General features: G+C 34.1%; 1 protein-coding gene and 1 pseudogene across 2 annotated transcripts in view; both read right to left on the bottom strand.

Annotated features, from left to right (window-relative positions):
* Window positions 1-22,367, bottom strand: part of GBE1 (1,4-alpha-glucan branching enzyme 1) — a 297,767-nt gene that overhangs the window by 94,861 nt on the left and 180,539 nt on the right. The window contains exon 8 of the mRNA XM_082840201.1: window positions 69-184. Within this exon, the coding sequence (XP_082696327.1) occupies window positions 69-184 (116 nt within the window). The remainder of the gene's footprint in view (window positions 1-68; window positions 185-22,367) is intronic.
* On the bottom strand, window positions 9,728-12,555 carry LOC309962101 (large ribosomal subunit protein uL18-like; annotated as a pseudogene). The gene has a single exon. The product of its transcript is annotated as a large ribosomal subunit protein uL18-like (transcript).

Here is a 22,367-nt window from a genome sequence, read left to right on the forward strand (position 1 = left end):
GTTGTAATCTTCCAGTAAAAAATAAAATAAAATCATTAGTTACAACTGTAATGTATCAGGTTACCTACCTATTCCATGGTGATGATACAGCATGGATGTAACACCATCAAAACGAAATCCATCAAATCCATATTCTTCCAACCACCATCTTATGTTTGACAGAAGAAATCTTAAAACTTCCCAGCTAAAATATTAGATAAATATATATTTAAGCATAATGTATATAGTGTTTTCCTTAATTCTTATACATCCTTTGCTAAGAGTAATAATTAAAATCAAAATCTCTCTCTTAGGAATCATGATGTTCAAAGAAATATATCACATAAACAACAGAAAACTACTAAGATTTACCTCATTTGTTCGATGAAATTCATTCTAATAGGAAAATGTGTTAAATTTCTTTAGCTGCAAAACCACTCAATATCTGAGAAAAACCTAAGGAAAAAATGTGTCAGTCTGGTCCAAAGTGCTGGGACTCTGTCTTGTTCAATGCAAACATACAGTGATTACTACACAGTATTGGTTACTAAAAAAAGGAAAAAAAAAGAAAAGAAAAACACAAAGTCTGTCACTTATCTGAATTTTCATCACGATTTCTCATGTAATATAACCACAGTTACGTAGTTTCTCCTTTCAGAAAATATAATTTCATTATCAATAGAAAACTGCTTTCAGCCTTCAGTATTTGCTTAAAATATTTCCTTATTCTACAGTTTAAAACAGATATAGTTCAGAATAAAAAGTAAAAGAAAAAAGAGAGTTTTAAAATCAACCATATGATAAGCAGTATTATACTTACTGGACTTGTTTTGTGAGGGTAAAAGAAGGAGACCTAATTACTAGAATATACATGTTTAATAAAGTAAAAAGTTCTACAAGTTAAAGAGTCCTATATCCATAAAAACAGAAAGAAAATAAAGAACTGTTATAACTCAATTAAAAACACCACATGAAACAAGGCTATTTTGGACAATTGAAAAGAAGGCATCATCAATTAGTATTTTTTTTTTTTTTAGTCATACAGTTATGGTTGAGTTCTCTATCTCATTATAACTACGGTCTTAAGACTCTAATACCTCATTTAGTTTAATGACAAAGCAGTAATAGTGTACACAATTCCTTAACCCATTTGAAATTTATGTACTTTTTTTAACCTTCTATGTATTAAAGAGCCATCTGACATAAGTGGAGATTAAGTCATCACAATCAACTCCAGAATTGTAAATCAAAACTTTGGAGCAAGATGAGTATCGTTGGTAATTAACTGCTTTAAATAAGTTACTTTGAGTTTTGAAAACTTACTCAAAGTTAAGAAATGAAAAAAAAAACAGAAATCCAAGCAATCCAGTTGATATGAAAGGGAGCCCGGAGGTTCTAGATTGTTAGGTCCAAGCCATGATGAAGGCAGAATATACCAATGTTTCTATTAATGCATATTCATTTAGGGTTTAAAGAGGAAAAAGTTCTGTTTAACAAAAAGAAATGAATAGATCAAAATTGCTCTATTTTTTTGAAGTTTCTTTAAAATTAATAAACTTTATTTTTTAGAGCAGTTTTGGGTTCACTGCAAAATTTAAAGGAAGCATGTCTATACTTTTTTTTAACAAGGTTGCTATATGAATATTTCAGAAAGAATAAATTTGCATATCAATAATCCTTTCTAAACAATATTTGAAAAGGTCATACTTTTCTCATTTGATTGGTAATGTATATTTTACTTCTGAAAGGCAAACTGAAAGTTATTTTTAGCCCAAAATACCTCAGAGTAGGACCAAAACCTGTTTAAAAACTAAATATCTTGGGTAGATGTATGAAGATATGAATATGTAAACCAGAGTTCACAGACTGTCCCTGGGCCTGATCTGACATGTATTACTGTTTTGTTTACCTTGCAGAAGGCAGTAGACCCTTGAACAACACAGGTTCGAACTACACGGTCCACTTATATTTTTCAATAAATATACAGTCATCCCTCCATATTCTTGGATTAGCATCCTTGGATACAAAGCGACCACAGTATTCATTATACTATGCCACTTTATATAAGGGACTTGAGCATCTGTGGATTTTGGTATATGGTGGGGCTCCTGGAACCAATCTTCTGGAGATGTAGAGGGACAACTGTACTTTCAATTTTCAGTTTGAATTTCTGAAGATGGAACATGTACTTTCTGGTTACTCCCAGTACCTGCAACGCCACATTTTCATACCAACCCTATTGACTCATTTACGTCACCATCTTGGGCTGGTGGACATTTACTGTCAATTTCTAACATAAATATTAGACATTTATGTTAGGCAGGTAAACACATTCAAATGTGAAAACTGCATCCTAATATCTACAGAGATAAAGTAAGAGAAAAGAAGAAAAAAAGCCAATGATATTGCAATTCAATAAAAAGCAGAAAAGAAGGTGATGTGAATCTAATTATTAAAAAGAAAGTACTATGCAATATCACATACTTGATTAAGGGCGGAGTTACTAAATGTCCTACTGATTCCTGTTATTACAATATTTAAACTATTTTCTTCTTGACCAAAAGGAGTTATAAAACTATATTTAACATACTTGGCTGTAACTATGTGAGTAGACAGATTCTTGGTATGAGTAAATAGAAAAAGAATTTCCTGTGATAATCAGAAAAGAAACAATAATGAAAATGGAGCATATAATTAAAAAGTTCAAATGGGTTAAAAAAAATACTAAATTCTATCCTATGGACCTCTAAAATTCTCTTAACCTGAAACAAAGTCTAAACAACATAAAAATTCTTTTAAAAAATCACCACAAGATTAAACAGATAGGAACAAATCAAATTTGTAGTGCTTTCAAAATAATCCATTTTATTATATTTTATGAATATGTAAATCATTAATAAAACAAAAAATAGATGTGTAGTCTGTGGAGATAGAAAAGAGATTCAGTTGACCCTTGAACAATATGGGTTTGAACAGTGTGGGTCCACTAATACGTGGATATTTTTCGATAAATACAGTATCTGTATTTTCATTTTACAGATCTTTAAATTAGCGAACTGTGGGGAAAAGTTTGTGTTCAATTAGAGATCACAATATGTGGAATCAAAAGAACTATAGTTTGAGTCCTGATTCTAATCCAAACTGTTTCAGCTTGAGTGAGTCATTTATCAATTACTTTGTTTTTGAGGCAGAGATAGCAGATGTGGATTTCAACTGAGCAGGGGTAGGTGCATCTAAACCCCAAGTTGTTCAACGGTCAACTGGACACAAAATTTTACAGGGGAGTAAACTATCTAGAATGAAAGTAGTAAAGAAACAAACTCTAGAACATTTTGTTTTTTAACAAAATTTTGGAAAATACATTCAGGAAAAAAATCACATCTAAAATTTTCAAGTTAGTAGCAGTAAATAGAAAGCAAAAGTTAAAAGTATTAATTCTCTGGTTATACATATTTTTTAAAACTAGATTATTTTAAAAAGTTAGTAAAAAAATTGATCTTATAAAGGTAACATTTTATAAATAAATAGCCTTTGTTGTTCAAGAAAAAATAAACTACCAGTGCAGGAAATAGGGGGAAAGACAGACTCATAATTATGTTCCCAATATTTCTGTAGTCCAAATTTTCTCTTACCATTTTAGCATGATAAATCCAGACAGATAAATTCACTCTATAAACTCAGTGTCCTAATAAAACTAATTTAAAACACAGGTTGCTTGCACTCAGATCACAAAAATTGGGGCTTTCAAGACCTAACAAGACAGAGAACCAGGAAGACTGAGGTCTGAGTCCCTAAATAACCAGACCGTACAGGTGAGTAATTGCATGGACACAATCCAGAACTCAAAGTTAAAGAACAGCAGGTTTTAGAGGGTTTACAGTATCACTGGAATAAAGATGTAGCTTTCTTTTTTTTTCTTACACTATGTAAACATCTAACTTAATGTTAACAATGTATTTAATTATTATATAAATATATTAATCCCAGGTCACTGAAGTTAAATTACAAGAGGAAAGCTGTGCCAGGAGCCCTCCAGACAACATCCAGATTTAGTGATTCATTAGGGGACCTACAGGAGTAAGCATATAGTCATGCTCATGGCTATGATTTATTACATACAGTAAAAGGATAGAAAGCAAAATCGGTAAAGAAAAAGGTGCATGGGGCAAAGTTCAAAGGAGTCTAGGTGTAAACTTCCAAGAGTCGCCCTCTCCTGATAGAGTCACACTTAATTCCTCTGACAACAAACTCACAACACTTGTGAAATGTCATCTACCAGGGAAGCTCGTGAGAGACTCAGTTCTCAGGAGTTTTACTGGGGGCTGGTGAAATCTTAAATATATGTTAAAAATCTAAATCTAAAGGACCTCCAGCTGAGGTACTCTGTTTTGCACCCTACTTTTCAGCAGTCACATGTACGATGCAATTATTAAGCTTATACATGAATGAAGTCGTTCACTGAATCTAAGCTTTGCCTTTTAAATAGAACACCAGAACAAACTTAAGGAATATATACCAGTGAAAATATAGGTTTCTGAAAGACGTCTATTACTAATCCTACTATCGTAAATTTCAAATTCAGCACCCATAAATTGCATTTTTCCTTCTTTGAGGGGCTGAGAAGAAGAGTTAGGATATATTCCAAATTATGACTGAATTACAAATATTACTCAATGTGCTCTGTAGTAATAAATGAACTGAATCATCTCAATTGAATGGTTTGCCTTGAGTCAAAGTAGGAAAACGTCTGGCAAAGGGTACGATAGAAAAGGCAATTTACTTTTTCTACTTCAAAATGTCATCAGACAGCCCATGACACAGTTAATATATCCAGTTGATTAGAGTCCCATAAAAATATAAAGCAGAATTTAAGAGTACAGTTTTACTTTGGTTTGTTACAGCAGACAAGGTGGGGCTTTGATTTTAAGATTATTCCACTGACACAAGGCTTTTAAAGTCTGTCCTTAAAAACCACAAAGTAGCCTAGTTTCCAAACAACTGGAAGAATTTGATGCTAACAAATATATACTTAGGAACCAGCTTGAATGTATTTGAGAAGTAACCTTTTTTAGTTATTAGCTTTCTATCTTAAACCAATTAACACATAAATTAGAAACAAATACTATGTCATATATACTGCCTAAGATCGATTGATTGGCTTACTCATATATTTTATGAAGCAAAAACAAAATCCCTAAAATCCAGAAAAAGATAATGAAATGCACTGACTTTCCTGTGAATCATAAATCACTAAAAATGTTGAAATCACAGGTGTCTGATATAGAAACTGAATATGTCAATGAAAAATATATAAATTTAAGGATTTCTGGCAATCAAAATAATCAGTCTAATTGGTTTGGATGTCTGAAATATTCAACCTGTAATCAAGGAATGACGATTTATTAAGATAATTTTGTCACACAGATAATTCCAATATTAAGGTTTTTAGGAAATATCCCTAAAATCAAAAACTGTTGATTTGTCTCACATTCTGCCAATGAACTTTATAATGAAATAAAACATAGTCAAATTTTCTTGGCAAGCAAGAATAATCAGATGTAACCACACTTATTAGATGAAGTTACATTTTGTAATTCAAAACTATTTGCCTAATGTATTTATTTGTGGCCTTGAATAACTTCTAGAATTTTCAAAATCAGCCACTTAGTCCACTGGATGTTACTAACCCCACTAATATTGCATACAAATAAATAGGAGACATTTATAAGCAGTGGCCAAATATCAAAATATGAAGAAAAATTATATATTCCTCTTAGCTATTACAAAGCCTTTGAAGCTGAATGGCTATTAAAACATACATCATAAAACCATAAAGCAAAAGTTACATGTTTTGATCTGGGTATTTCAACTGAGGCAGCAGATTAACCTTAAACAAAGAAAGTACTTTGAGACTTTTTCTTTTATAGAAAAATATGGCATGTCAAATAGAAGGATAGAGTCTTGAATCACAATAACATTTTTTTTTAAAGGAAGATACTCTTTTTAAAGGAAACTAACATTTTTTTAAAGGAAGATACTGAAAAGCAGGTAATATCTTACTACGTACTCTATTTTTAAAAATAAAAAAAACTCATCTATCAGTATAATTTTAATATAACTAGTCAATAAAGGGAAAATGCTATAGTTTTGCTTTTTACTTTGTCAACAGAAATTATACTGTCAGTCAATTGGAATTGATTGAGAAAAATTTTAAACATCAAAAAGTGCAAAAAGTGCTTATTCATATCTTGTACAACATAATAGTGTCATCTATAACAAAATGTGTCTAGGTCTTTAGACAGTATATTGAGGCGACTGTATATATTAATTTCAAACAAAATTAGATAGCAATAAGCACACAACTTAATGAGACAAAGTATTAATTCAACTACTAAAAATCTGTAATAATATAAATTTCAGAAATGGGTTTTTATTATAAAATATGATTTTGAAGTTTTCTTTTCAATATCACGTTGTTTTTTTTATTTCAACCTGTACAACTTTATTTTATTTAAATTAATATACTGTTTAATCATATTATATCCACTGAGCCCAGGTTATCTACATTCATTATTACAATAAAACATTTTCTTCCCCTTAAGGCCTAAATTGTACTTAGCTTATTAAATATTGAATTAAAATTACCTCCATTTATATTATCTGTAAGTTTAATCAGGTATTCTCTAGGAAATAAGTAGGAAAGGATGGCATATTATACTTTCATATGCTAAATGTTTCCAATTATACTTTTCCTAAAAAAAAAAAAAATACTCGAGAAATGTTCAAGGCTCTCTTTTCTCTAAATTTATATTCTTAACAAGCTTGGTTACCTTCTCAAGTAAGATGAGAAAAATGCAAACTTCGAGGGGAGTGTGTTTGTCCCTGTGAATGTGTGTGCATAGGGGTGGGGAGCAGAGTGGTAAGGGACCAGCAGTGAAAGCAAAAGTGAAAGATTTTCAGTCTGATACAAAAAAAGAGATAAATCTAAAATAACTAATAACCCACTCTGATAATGATTAATTACTCTGAATGATTAAGAAATTAGTAAGTTTTCATACTATTTATTATTTATTTATTTATTTATTTATTTATTTTGCGGTACGCGGGCCTCTCACTGTTGTGGCCTCTCCCGTTGCGGAGCACTGCCTCTGGATGCGCAGGCTCAGCGGCCATGGCTCACAGGCCCAGCCGCTCCACGGCATGTGGGATCTTCCCGGACCGGGGCACGAACCTGTGTCCCATGCATCGGCAGGCGGACTCTCAACCACTGCACCACCAGGGAAGCCCCATACTATTTATTTTTAAATCAGTTTATATTTCTTTGCTTTCTCATAAAGATTGTTACCAAAGGTGATTTTTCAAAGCATTAGAGCTTATCAAATATACTATTAAAATTTGGACAAAACTTAGATCTTTTTCAAAGTAGAGGGCGCAAAAAAGCTGAGCATCTCAAGGTCCAGAAAGCAGAAAGCCAAGCTAAATCATCCTCTATAATGAAACATAGGGGAGGTATTATATGAAATTATTACATATCTCATCTGAACAAGGCATTGCTCTTCTATAGAACAAATCACTATAGGTTAGCTAATTACATATACATACATACAGGTACACAGATACACATCCATCTTTTCCAAACAAGGTTAAAAATTCAAGCTTACCTATAGAATGAAAGTAATTATTGCTCCAGATCAAAACTGACAGTGACTTAAACATATAGAGATATACATTATTGGCAAATATTAAACTATAACTGGTAATCAGATTTTAAAAGCTTATTTTAATGGTAAAAGTTTGGAAACATTAACTATTTACATATTTCTCATTTTTCAATTTTTCTCTTCTGATTGATTTATTTCTAATAGATTAACTTGATATTTAAGTGACCTATTATAATATTTCTATTGTAGAAAAATAACTCATAAACTTGATAATTTTCCATCACTGTATTAATATTTGTAACTAGATATATAATGTTTATTTACTTATATTTAACCAGCTTCATTTCAAAAGACTGACTTGAGGTAACTTATAAATACATCTAGACAGCATCAAAAATAAATGAGAAAAATACAAGTGAAGGAGAACAAAGATCTGTAGATAAACAAGTATAAAGCAACTGGGAATTAATTTTCTTTTCTAGTCCGAAATAATTATGATTTTATAGACTATATTGACTACAAGAGGATTTTCCTTGACTATCACCCCTAAATAATTAATATTTTAAGACAACATTCAAGAAAAATACTATTATAGTTTATATAAAGTTACAGATATTTAGAATACTAAGGAAGTTGCAATGCAACAATGTACTCTGAGACCAAAAATGGATAAGCACTCTGGGGAGGAGATGAGTTGGGGAATACCAGTTGTATAGGGATAGAGATAAGGCAAGGGAAAAAAGAAGCACCTAGTTCTTCAGAAAATGTTATGTGCATGCCTGTGTGTGCTTTGTGTGTGTGTGTGTGTGTGTGTGTGTGTGTGTGTGTGTGTTCTGGGGGTGGGAAATTGAGGAAAACTGTATGGGAAGCTGCTATTAATCATATTTAAATTTCAACTATCACTCCTTCAGCAGTTTTCAAATTTGCACTAACCTTGTTAAATAAGATATAGTTCTTTAATGTCTATTTGTACACATTCCTACAAACAAAGGGAATTAGCATTTAGCAGGCTGGCTAGAATAGAACAGAATGGAGAATATAGTTGTTATATAGAAAAGAAAAAGAAATTCAAATTCATTGAATGTCTACTGGCTTCTAGAATTCACACATTACATAGTCTCACTTAACAAGGCTGTAATGTCAAGTGTGTTTCATGGTTGGAGAATCTGAGAGTTTAAAAAGTTCAGGGTCACCCAGCTAATAAGTACAGGTGGAACTCAACCTTTTGAGTCCAAAACCTCAACCCTTAAGTATAATTGGATAGTGCTACATTCAGCATGACCATGTATAAATTAATTTTTGTTTTTGGCAATTTCCTTGGTACAATAATTTTTTTAAAACCACATACTCATAGCTCCAACATGTGGTCATGTCAGTTGTATGAACTTGGGCAAGGTACTTAACTTCTCTAAGCCTCAGTTTTCTCAACTGTAAAATGGAAGATAATTTCAACACATTCCTGAAAGAGGATTAAATAGGATAATGTGTATGATGTGGTTAGCAGTGTTTGATATATAGTAAGGATTGATTAAGGGGAGCATCTATTGGATAATAAACAGATTTTAAATGTATCTGTTTACATGTAAATTAAATATAAATTGGAATAGACCAATGTGTTATAATACTTATAATTCTTTTATATTGAAAATAAATATTCTTAAAGATAAGCACGTTTTGGCTAATATCAAAACAAAATGAGCTTTTTTTTTTTCTAGTTGATTCAGCAGTTGAGTTGTTACACATTCCTTAGAGGATTCCGACTTCCATGGCCACCATCTTGAGCCTTATTTTTTAATTCTGCATTTATTTTTTCTGGAGTAGTGTGGTGTTTACTTATTGGTGCATTCAACAAATATTTCTTGAGTACCTGCTTTGTGCCAGGCTCAATGCTAGGTGCTGGGGTTACAGTCATGAATAGAAAACATACAACACCCATTTTCATGGAGCTTAGAGACTAACGGGAGAGACAGACATTTTACAAATAATAACACAAATGCATTTAATTACAATAGTGATTAATAACACAAAGAAAAGTATGGTAGTATGACACTATAATGAGAAAGGATCTGTTGATCTAGTGTGGAAAATATGAAGCTAGGCTACTCAAAAAAGTGATATTAAAGGTGGAGGTCTACAGTATAAATTGGACAATATAGCATTCAAACTTACTGGAAATCACCATAAATTTAATTCAGGAAAGCTGTCAATCCATTTCTGACAGGCATAGCAAGAATACCTTTGTATTACATACTATCAGTTCTATAGTGTAATCTTTAACATGTGACCTCCTTTAAAAATCAATTCTAATACAGTCAACACAATCAGATTTTGTGGAAAGCTATTTATTAAATTAGCCATCACATAAACAGGTGAGAGCACGAAAAAATAAGAGATGAACACTTTTTATGTGATAATTTTGTGTGGTTGAACCTCTCATATAATACTCAGCTATTCACTTCTGAAATGTTTGAATCGCATTTCTCCAGAATTTTTCTATTTTATTTATTTATTTGTTTGTTTATTTATTTAGCTTGGTCAATAAGTTTATTATTGTCTTTATCTGAAAAACCTTCATAGAAAATTGTGGTTTGGTTTATCAGCTCCCAGCGGCTCACTCCTGAGCTCTGAGGAAGCTTGCCTTCTTCTGAGCTACTCCATCTTTCTTCTGGGCATTTGACATTCTGAGATGGTTCTACTTCTTCTTTTAACCTTCTTTCTTGGGCTTCTTCTCATAGACTTGATTCTCTCCTACAGCAGCATGAGCTTTCTTATAATCTCCTCCATCGTGTCTAGAGTCACATTGTTCTTTATGTATTGAGAGAATTATTTCCTGGAAGCAAGCATCTTCACCTTCTTCAATCAGGTAACACAGACAATCTGCAATGTTCTGACCCATGATGTGCTTCCAGTGTACTTCTGCAATGGATTCCTTGCTTTCTGAATCATAACCAGGTCTTTTGGTACTGTGAGGGACAGAGAAGCCTCCATTCACAGCTCCCTTCAGGGTCCCCAAATCTTTATTTCAAGTAGTAGTTCCGGCAAGCCCTGCATCCAAACAGCAGGTGAAGGCACCAGGTTGACCATCAGTGCTTTCTGCAATGTATCCATGGGAGTTCATGAACATAAGCTGCACAAACTATCATATCTCCTTCTATATGGAATAAGCAATCTGACAAATGATATCTCTCTCGGTTATACGAACTATCATCCTATATTTGGGTTTCTTGTACTTATTTTTACCCTGGATTACCATGCATTTCTGAGCACAGTCATCAGCTTTAACCTCTCGTCTTCTTCCAAATTCCACTTGGTATCTCTTGAATTAGGCCTTATTCTTGATAACTTTAATAAACCCCATCCTGCAGAACAGAGACCTGTGCCCACCGCTAGCCACAGACCTGCAGATCCAGCACCTCTGAGGGTGGCAGTGGGGTGTGAGTGGAGAAGTGGCCGCAGCCCGAACTCAGGTACAGTAATTAGCCAGAATTTTTCTCTTTAAGGAGAATACCTTTGGGATAATTTTCTTTCTAGCAAGATACATCTCTGGAAAATTCCCACTTCATGCTATAGTCTCTTTCCCAATTAAGGCTCACGCATTTCTTGAATCCTGTCCAAACTATTGCCCCCTTCAGCTGAGACTTTGCTCTTTCTATCAGTTTTAAGAAGCCATTCCTTTTTTCCCTTGCTCTCTGTGGCTCCTTAATTCCTAAACTAGCTCTCCATATGATCTCTTCTTCTCTTTCCCTTCCTTTTTCTTTTCTAACCTCTTTTTCTCTCTTCCTTTTAAATTGTCATTGATAAGGCAAAAGTGAAAGCCCATCACAAGACTAGCTGTTGCTTGAAATCATTAAATAAATAAATATATTTACTAATTTTGAAAAAATAAAGAAAGCAAGTGCCTTGGTTTGATGCAATTTACGAGAAAATTGCCAGACTTCACTTAATGAACATCAAGGAAGCATTTGTAACACACACACACACAAATAGCAGAGTTAGGAGTCAAGAAAACTATTCCATCTGATGTTGTAAAACTCAGTATAAGCACATAACCTCTCTGAACCTCAGAGTGATAAGCTTTGACAAGAAGTTATAAGATTATTTGTTCTCCTTCTAACTTAGGATTTAATAAACCTTTTATTAAAGTGAAAGATTAATTCAAGATCAAAAATTTTCTGAGCTTCAGGATACAGAGTAAATAATTTGAATCATTCCACTATATGCTAACATAATCCAGACCTAAAGGTTTATTACATCAAATAATGTGTTTTAGGCAATAATAGAATTCTAGATGATAGGGGAAAATAAACACACATACTCAAAAACACAACCATTCAGCCTCCCCCCCGAAAAAAAAAACAAATATAAGAACTATTACCCATTCCTCTCCTATCCAAACTCTACCTATTACTCAAGTCTCAGCATAAGCTTCGCAGAATCTTCCTGACAATTCCTTAATTAGTGTAAAAGAAAATAGGAGATAAACTGGTTCATGTAACCAGTCTTCCCAACACAACAATAAATGTCTATGTGGTAGGAATCATGTCCTATACCTTTTTAAAATTAATTTTAAACAAATTGACCTGAACTGAATTAATAAGGTACATAGAAAGCTAAGAAACTCAAATAAAATCCAACATTAACTCTGAAGTAGTTAAAAAAACCCAAAAAACCTAGTATACATTACTTAGAAAACTGTGTTTTCAGAGTCATTGAAATAGGAAATGGAAATTAAGAACAAAACTCTTGACTACACTGGCATAAATGTAACTTAAATATACTTTTGTAGGTACTTCAGATACCTACAAAAGTGGCTATGTAATTAGTATGATGTAGGCATTTAGGAAGATATTTTCACAAAGAAAACTAAATAAGAAATTATTTACTTGGGATGCTCAAATAAGATTATCCTCTTCCTTTTTCCCCACAGTTTACAATCTTTGTTTAGGGGGCTTTTACAACATGTTTACCACTACGAAAAGTAAAATCATTAAACTCTTCACTAATCATATTTCCTTATTAATGCATGAATTTGTTTAAGTTTTAACACACATGGGCATTCATCTGAACATATATCCCAATTAAAAATATATATATATATCCAGCCTCTAGTTAGAACAAATTCAGATTGGCCTCCACGTATAGCCTACATTGGAATAAAAATGCGTATGATTAAATATTGAAAATTTCCCCAAATGTTAGATAAATCTCTGGTGACGACAATAAAAGAAAGAAACCACAAAAACATCAGTATCCTTAAGGAATCATCAGCTTCTTTTTGTTTGCTCCAGTTATAAATTTTGCATTTGCACATTGCTGCCTAGATTTTCAAAGGGTTCTGCAATGATTAATTTAACAATCTACCCATATTGCTGTAATATAGCCAAGAACTTTTACATATGTATAATTTATAATATTCATATCAAGGACAGATTAGTGGGCAAAATAGAACCTCCAATAACCAGGACTGTTATTAACGCAGAAATGGGCAAGCATCACCAAAATATGACTACTCAAAAAACAGACTTCTCAAACTTAGGCAATTTTATCCCCAAGGATATACAGAAATACACATAAACAGTGGTGCATCTTCATGAGAGTCAATTTGACCTGATTACTGTGAAGTAAACAAAATGAATCTCTAAAAATTCTAGTTAATTATAAATATATATTGAATGCTTATTAAATGCTGGACCTTGTACAAAGAGCTTTGTGTGAATTATTCCATGGAATTCCCACAATAACCCTCAGAAGTGTGCACTATGACAGGGATTGGCAAACTTTTTTTGTAAAGGGCCAAGTATAAACATTTTACACTCTGTGGGCCACGCGGTCTATGTCGCAATGATTCAGCTCTGCTGTTGTAGGTTGTAAGAGATCACAGACAATATGTAAAGGAGTAAGCATGACTGTAGTTCAATAAAACTTTATTAACAAAAACAGATAGCAGCCAGATTTGGCTCGCAGGCCATAGTTTGCTAACCCCTGCAATTAAAACTCACATTTTGGGCTTCCCTGGTGGAGCAGTGGTTGAAAGTCCGCCTGTCAATGAAAGGGACACAGGTTCGTACCCCGGTCCGGGAGGATGGCACATGCCATGGAGCGGCTGGGCCCGTGAGCCATGGCTGCTGAGCCTGCACGTCCGGAGCCTGTGCTCCACAACGGGAGAGGCCATAACAGTGAGAGGCCTGCGTACCACAAAAAAAAAAACAAAAAGAACCCTCACATTTTACCAGTGTCCATATGTAACTTTCATGGGGCCACACAGCTGGCCAGTGCTGAAGTCAGAATTTGAACTCAGGTTTCTTACTGCAGAATCAAAGTAGCTTGCTACTATGCACATCTGCCTCTTGACAGCAACTTAAAGAGCTAACTGTAGTAAAATAAACACAAATATATTCTGAAGTAAAAGGCAAACTGACAAATTTGTAAAAGATAAAACAATAGATTAGAAGAAACTTCACATCTGCGATGGATGCAGGTCCTGGGGAATAAAAGCTTAGGCTCCTCAGACTATCAGATATCTGGTGAAAATTTTGAGGAGAATTTAGCCTATGCTTACAAAATTAACTTTTTCTTTTTTTAAACACATGGGCCTAGAGATTTATTTGGGGGAGGTTTTTTTTTTTTAAAGAAGATGTTCGGGGTAGGAGTTTATTAATTAATTTATTTATTTTTGCTGCGTTGGGTCTTTGTTTCTGTGTGAGGGCTTTCTCTAGTTGTGGCAAGCGGGGGCCACTCTTCATCGCAGTGCGTGGGCCTCTCACTATCGCGGCCTCTCTTGTTGCGGAGCACAGGCTCCAGATGCGCAGGCTCAGTAGTTGTGGCTCACGGGCCTAGTTGCTCCACGGCATGTGGGATCCTCCCAGACCAGGGCTCGAACCCGTGTCCCCTGCATTGGCAGGCAGATTCTCAACCACTGCGCCACCAGGGAAGCCCCAAAATTAACTTTTTTAAAAGGTCCCCAAATTATCTTAAATTTCCATGGTTTCAGGATTCTTTTTCATATATCAAGACATAGGATGAATTGTCAAAGTCACCCGCCCAGAGTTTTATATATATAGTTATCAATGCCCAGGCACTTTGCAAATGTACAGCATGCCGTCAGGTTGAGATTAATGACCCACTTTCAGGTCAAAATACTGCCCAGTCAGAGTGACCTGGCCCTATTAAATAAGTCCCATCTCACCTGGGATAAAATCCACTCTATAGTCCTGGTTACAAGGTCTGATACAATCAAGCACCAGTCTAATACTGTGACTTCCTCCTTTCCACTAAGTGCCAGCTACAGTGGCCTTCTTTCTGTTCCTCAAGCACAATCAAGCTCATCTTAACCATATGGACTTCGCAACTCTGCCTGGAATTCTCTGCCCGAGTTGAACCCAAGCTCAGATGTCAAGCAGATTTTAATCAAATATGACCTCTGAGAGGCTTTCTCTGGACACCCAGGGATCATATATAAGAAACTATGTCTTAAGCAAGGAATGCTATAGTCATGTTCATCTATGATTAGTTTTATATTAGCCCCTCAAGTCCCTTGGAACTAAGTCTACTACTTTTTCCAAAATCAGTTTTTGTTGCTGAAAATCACTAATTTGGATACCAGCTGAATATCAGTAGGTCACTACTTATACAACCACCAATGGTTTTCTGGATCAGTGGTAAACTCTCCCATGCCAAACTATTTTTTTACAGTAAGAGGGAATCTGCAACCTAAACACTATGGTCTATTCCTCTATTATACAAAGATTATGGGATATACCACATTAAAAACAAACAAAACAAAACAAACCCAAAAACAAAACAAAAAAAACCTTTGCACAGTATGAAAGGAAAGTAAGGAGAGACACTATCTAGTTAAATCCACTGTGCTTCTGCTGAAAATTGTTCTTGAGCGAGATTTTTATTTAAGAAAAATAAATTCTACATGTTACTCTTTGATTAAATCAGGCATTTAGGAAAAAGCTGCTTATTTGGGCTATACCATCTTCTCCCTTTCATAAAATCCCTCCCAAACTACATTTTCAATACCTTTTTCAACCTGCACTGAAGGCCACTGAATAGGTTTGAGACATTTGCTTTTTCATTGGCATGTAGAACTGTCATTGTGAACAGTTCCAACTACAATACTCAATGATGCCCAAACAATGAGCAACACGTGATAACTGTCAGAGTCATGATGTATCTGCTAACTCCTGAGGATGATTCCCTCTCCCCTTTGGCTGCTGGCAGTTTGCATTCTGGGGAGATAAAGAAAGAACAGGAAACTATCCTTTACTGAGAATAGATAATGGGTCAAATGCTTTATCCATATAGTCATGTTTAATTTTTTCTTTACACTTACACTAAGGGTTATCACCCTCTAATTACAGATGAAGAAACTGAAACAAGAGATTTTACATGATTCTTCCAAAATCACCTGAACAGATAAGTGAAGGATTGGGACACTGGTACAGATCTGTCTGACTTTCCCCCCATCTAAAACATCTCTCAAAGCCAAAAAAAACTTTAAAGTCAGATTTTATCCACAGACACAGCAAATGTACGGATGATTATACCCCATATGTTTCCCTGATTCCCAAATTATTTTCTAATTTTTGTTCCCTCCTCTTTTGTTTTGTTTTTGTTTTTTGCTTTCTCTTGTTATCATCCGTATTATTGGTATAACAGCGAAGTTTATATAATTTTGTATGTATCACAGGAAGTTCATGGAGCTTGCAGCAATGCGCCACTTCCCTAGACAACTTGCCTTTTTCTAGAGCCCTCTTGCACACAGGTGGTTTGTTTTAATTTATCAATTACCATCACAATGTATTTCATTGTCGCTATTGTTGATTGCTAATGGTCAAACCGACTTTGGAAAGAATTATAATATTAGAATATTTTAAAGCAGATGTTGGAGACTGTAAATATGTAAATTGTTCACAAGAGAGCCACAAATAGCTCATATTTGGCATTCTGACTTGTCACTAACATAAATATGTGATTCAGATTCATTCACAGCCAGTTACATGAGGAGTAAATGAAGAAAAAAAGAGAAAAAAGGGTATAAAAATTTAATATAGATGTAAATGTGAGCAGAGAATGAAAGAGGCACATAAACAAGTAGAAAGGTCCAGAAAAATAATGGCTATACACAAAAATGAGTATTGCTCTGAAGTATAAATCCTTCTTATCATAATTTGCTGATTTTTTCCAACTATTATGACACCCCATGTTATATGTCTGACCCACTGGTTCAAAACGGCCTTCTCTTCACTACAGCAACAGCAGTACTAAGCCAGCAAGAGCAAGCCTGTTCATGAGCCTTCCGCAGCTCTCCACCACCACTCAAGGATGCAATTCCTTGACCTTTGATAGAGCAAGCTAATCAAAGAATAATTTCAAAGCTCCTTTGTTTCACAGATACTTGTTAGTCTTTGGCAATAGTTGATTTTATGAAAAGTGTGTCTCTTAAAGACGAAAGGGGAATATCTAGTTGAAGACAATTGCATTTTTGTGAATATTTGTCACATTTACAGATAAAAGACCTACACTTGTTTCTCGTAACTCATAAACACTTCATAAAGAAAGGCCTCTTTGAAGGTTTATGATCATATTACAGCAAGAGAGAAAATATAATTTCGATTAATCGGGGTGGCCTATATATTTCTACTGTGGTTTTTAAGATACAAAAGTTTAAAAGTGGCCCAGTAACCTCTGAAGCGCTGTCATCACAATGGCTGGCTGAAGGAAAATACAATAGCTCTTTGAAGCTCCAAGGCTTGTTGATAACACCTGTGATTGCAGGTGGCTCTTCTCGAAAAGAAAAGCACCACCTTTCTCTTCAATTGTGACCACTGTGTTCCACAGTGGGTCAGAGGTGACCAGGGTGCTTTCAAATTCAGTTTTAGACTTCTGAAGAACTGGATTGTGAGCACTGACAAGTACCCAATTTAGCCTGTTAGAAACATAAAAATGGTCTGCTTTCCCTCCTTTAACATATATTTTCATTCACTAAGTATAGCAGCAGATTTAATCTAGTGACTTTCGGAATCCAATTTAAATTTAAACGATAGATTGTAAGATTTTTGACTAGACATATATTGAGGCTTAAAAAAATAGTAATCTTCACAATACACTCGAGGGAGAGTAAATGAGGTAAAACAAACAAAAAAAGGAAAAAATATATCACTGAGTGATTTTTTTCCCCATTACCTTATATACACATTATTTACAAGTCTAAAAGACAGAATAGAACCAAACCTTAGTATGCTAGAAGTCTTTTGACACAATTGTACTTTTGAGGTATAAAATAAATAGAAAATAACAAAGATACAGTGCATGTCTATACTGGGCAATGGCTAAGAAATTTCTGACTAAAATATAATATGATATAGTCAGAACCCATCGTTATATTACATTCAGAATTCCAAATATAAGAGGGATATAGACAAATTCATGTTTGCTAATAAATAAGACTTCAAAACCACGTAATGCAATAGGAAAAATAATCGGGGAGAAAATGGAAATACACACTCTGGAAATAGAAAGAGCTCCAGGTTATAATACTCAAAGGCACACTATGTAGAAAAGTGATTGGATCTGTCTTCTGAGTGTCCATGGGTTACAAATTGATAGATTTTTAACTTAATGTAACAAAGAATTTTCTAATGGGGAAACCTGTCCAAATATGGAACGGGCTACCTCATGAGATGGGTTTCACACTACTGAAGATATCTAAGGGCAAGCAGAATCAGGGATGTTGAAGCAAAGATTAAAGATAAAACTATGTTACTGAGGTCACTTCAAACACTTGAGTCTATGAATTTTCTAGTAAGAGAATTGTCTACAATAAGAGAGAGCCCAGATTGATAAAAAGAGAAAAATAAATACCAACATACAAGTAACATTATCTAATAGCAGAAATAAATGTAACTAACACATAGTTTATAAATGCTTCTTTGATGACGAATTAGGGAGTACAATCAAGGTGACAAGTTTGAATTGTCAAAACCAGGATGTACTGAAGAAATCTGAGAAAAATCTCAAGAAAAAAACATTGATCTGCATTGGGCTTTGTAAAAAACAAACATTATTACAAAGCTTAATAAAATGCATTCATCAGTACTAATCCAGCACTAATGGGAAGAAAGAAACACTAGTTGGTAAATCCAAGCTTTCCACTTATTACAGGGGTAGTAACACCAGTCAGGCAGGAATGGTCCATAAGACATTTACTTTACCAAGATTACATATTGTCTAAGACCATGTAATGTTTATAGTGTTAACTCTATGCTCATTTAAAAATCCTTAAAATTACTTATTTGAATTAAAAAACTATTTGGAACAAAACAAAGGTGACTTCTTTACTGAACACAAGGATTCCAACTAACTTTTAAGGCATATACTCCATCTAACATTATTAGATCAGTTTCTTTTGTTGTTGTTAATATGAGTTTATCGTGAGTGCGGCCCCTATAGCTCAATCTAAACTGGGGCGGGGGGGGGGGCGGAATTCTGAACTCTAAAGTTGAGTATCAGCTCTGAGTCACAGTGATTTTAATTGGCATTGATGTTCTAAGACTGCATGAGCAGCAGATATCCTGATTTGACTAAATCTAAACTTAAAAAAATCTATTTGAAAAGTTATTACCTATGTCAATATGCTTTTGAAAATGAAGCTTACTTTCAAATGCCCATGAGCGGTAATAGTTAAATGACTATTAACATTTTCATATGATTTCTTCAAGCCACTTTGTTTCTGATATAAAGAGGATTTAAAACAATCTTAATTAAAACTTCTGATTTTGAGATAAATGTAGATTACCACGCAGTTACATGAAATAATACAGGCAGATCCTGTGTAGACTTTACCTGTTTACTCAAATGGTAACATTTGAAAAGCTATGGAACAATATCCCAGCCAAGGTACTGGCATTGATACAGTTAAGATACACAATGACATCACAGGTGGCTCTCCTGATTCCCTTTTATAATCACATCCACTTGCCTCCTGCCTTCCCACCACTATCCTTAACCCCTGGTTACCACTAATTTTTCTGTTTCTTTATTTTGTCACTACAAGAATAATACATAAAAGTAGTTGAATCATATGTATGTCCTCTTTTGAGACAGGCTTTTTCCTGTCAGCATAATCCTCTGAAAATTAATCCAAGTTGTTTTGTGGATCAATATTGCTACTTTTTATTGCTAAGTAGTATTCCATGGTATGGGTGTACCACAATTTGTTTAACCATTCATCTATTGAAACATACCTGGCTTGCTTCAAGGTACTAGTTATGAATAAAGCTGCTACGAACATTCATGCAGATGTCTTTGTGTGTGGGGAGAAAAAGTTTTAATTTTGGGGGATAAATACCCAGAGTGTGACTGTTGGGTTGTATGGTAGTTTTACAAATACCTCATTGTTTCACAGAGTGAAACACTTTACATTCACACACTATAAAATTTTACATTCCCACCAGGAATGATCCAGTCTCCCTGAATCCTCACCAGCATTCAGTATAGTCCCTGCATTTTATTAAAATAAATGAAATGGCTAAAGCCATTTCAACAGATGGGTGGTGATAATTCCTTGTAGTTTTAGTTTGCATTTCCTTAACTAACAATGTTGAATATATTTTCTTTCATCTGTTTATTAGGCATCTATATACACTGTTCATGTCTTCTGACCATTTTCTAACCGGGTTTTTGTTTTGTGTTTCTTTTTTTCCTTTTTTTTAATGTGGAGTTTTGAGACATCTTTATATACAGTTGAATTTGAACACAGGTATTTTTCAATAATAAATACCACAGTACTACACGTTCTGTGTTTGGTTGAATCTGCAGATACCAAGGAACCTTAAGATACAGAGGGCAAACTATAAGTCAAATGCAGATTAACACCAGCGTTGTTCAAGGATCAACTGTATTCTAAACTTGAGACCTTTGTTGGATATGTGGTTTGCAAACATCTTCCTCCAGTCTGTAGCTTTTCTTTTCATCATCTTAACAGAGGCTTTATATCATAATTTTAATAAAGTTCAATTTGTAAATTTTTCCTTGTTTGATTGTGCTTTTGAGTTTAAGAACTCTTTGACTACTCCTACATTCTGAAATTTTTTCTAAAAGTTTTCCAGTTTTACATTTTATATGTTAGTTCATGATCTATTTTAAATTTTATATAAGGTATAAAATTTAGTTTGAGGTTAATTTTTAGCCCATGGATGTCCAACTGCTCCAACATCATGAATTGAAAAGGAAATCCTTCCTCCTTTGAAATGTTTTTCTACTTTTGTCAAAAATTAGTTGGGCATATTTGTGTAGGCCTATTTCTAGGTTCTCTATTCTGTTACATCAATTTGTATCTATCCCTCCACTGATACAACATAGTCTTGATTAATGCAGCTATATAATGTCTTAAACTCAGGAAATCTGATTCCTACCACTTTCTCTTTTACAAGATTGTTTTAGCTATTTAAAACAATTGCTTTGCCTTTCCATATAATTTTAGAACAATCTTCTCTATGTCTTAAAAAAAAACTTGCTGGAATTTTAATAGGAATTGTCTTAAACTGCTTTTTATTTGGGAGAAATGACATCTTCACTATGTTGAGTCTTCTAATCTGTGAGCACAGTATGCATCTTCATTTATTTAGATTTTCTCACCTCTTTCACTGGTGTTTTATAGTTTTCAGCATACAGTCCTGCTTAAATTTTATTATATTTATAAATAAATATTTATTTTGAGAGAGAAAAAAGGGAGGGAAGAAGGGAGAGAGGAAGAGAAGAAGGGAGGAAGGGAGGGAGGGAAGAAGGGGGCACAATTAAAAATGACATATTTTTTAAAAAAAATTTATGGTCCCATGTTCATTGCTAGTACACAGAAATATAATTGATTTTTGTACATGTTTCTTGCATCTTGCAATCTTGCTAAACTTACTTCTTAGATCTTGTTTTTTGATTGTTTGGATTCCTTGGAATTTTCTACATAGATCATCATATTATCCATAAATAGGGACAATTTTATTTCTTCTATTCCAGTCTTAATGTCTTTTCTTTCCCTTTGTTTGCTTTATTTCATTAGCTAGAACTTTCAACACTATGTTAAATAGGAATGGTGAGAGCACACACATTTGCCTTGTTCTCAAACTTAGGGGGAAAGCATTTAGTTTCTGGCCATTAAGTACATTATTAGATGTAAGGGTTGTTTTGTTTTGTTTTGTTTTGTTTTGTTTTGCGGTACGCGGGCCTCTCACTGTTGTGGCCTCTCCTGTTGCGGAGCACAGGCTCTGGATGCGCAGGCTCAGCGGCCATGGCTCACAGGCCCAGCCACACCGCGGCATGTGGGATCTTCCCGGACCAGGGCACGAACCCGTGTCCCCTGCATCGGCAGGCGGACTCTCAACCACTGCGCCACCAGGGAAGCCCTTCCTTAGCTATTCTTTGAGGATAGGTCTGCTGGCCACAAATTCTCTTTGTTATCTTTCATTTGAGAATGTCTTAATTTACCTGTCATTCCTGAAGGATATTTTTGCTGGTTTCTAGTTAATAACTTGCAATAAATATCTTTAAGCACATAGTATTTTCTTTTTAATACACAGTAGGCCTATAGTCTTAGAATAAAGTACCTTAAGTGAAATAACTCAATGATCATGCTATAGCATTTTTAAACGTAAGTGCTGACAAACTGTTTTCCAAAAGGACTGCAGAAAATTATACACCAAGAAAAATAGTGCATAGAAGTGA

This window comes from Leucopleurus acutus (genome assembly GCF_964270905.1).
Source record: "Leucopleurus acutus genome assembly, chromosome: 5".
Classification (NCBI taxonomy): Eukaryota; Metazoa; Chordata; class Mammalia; order Artiodactyla; family Delphinidae; genus Leucopleurus; species Leucopleurus acutus.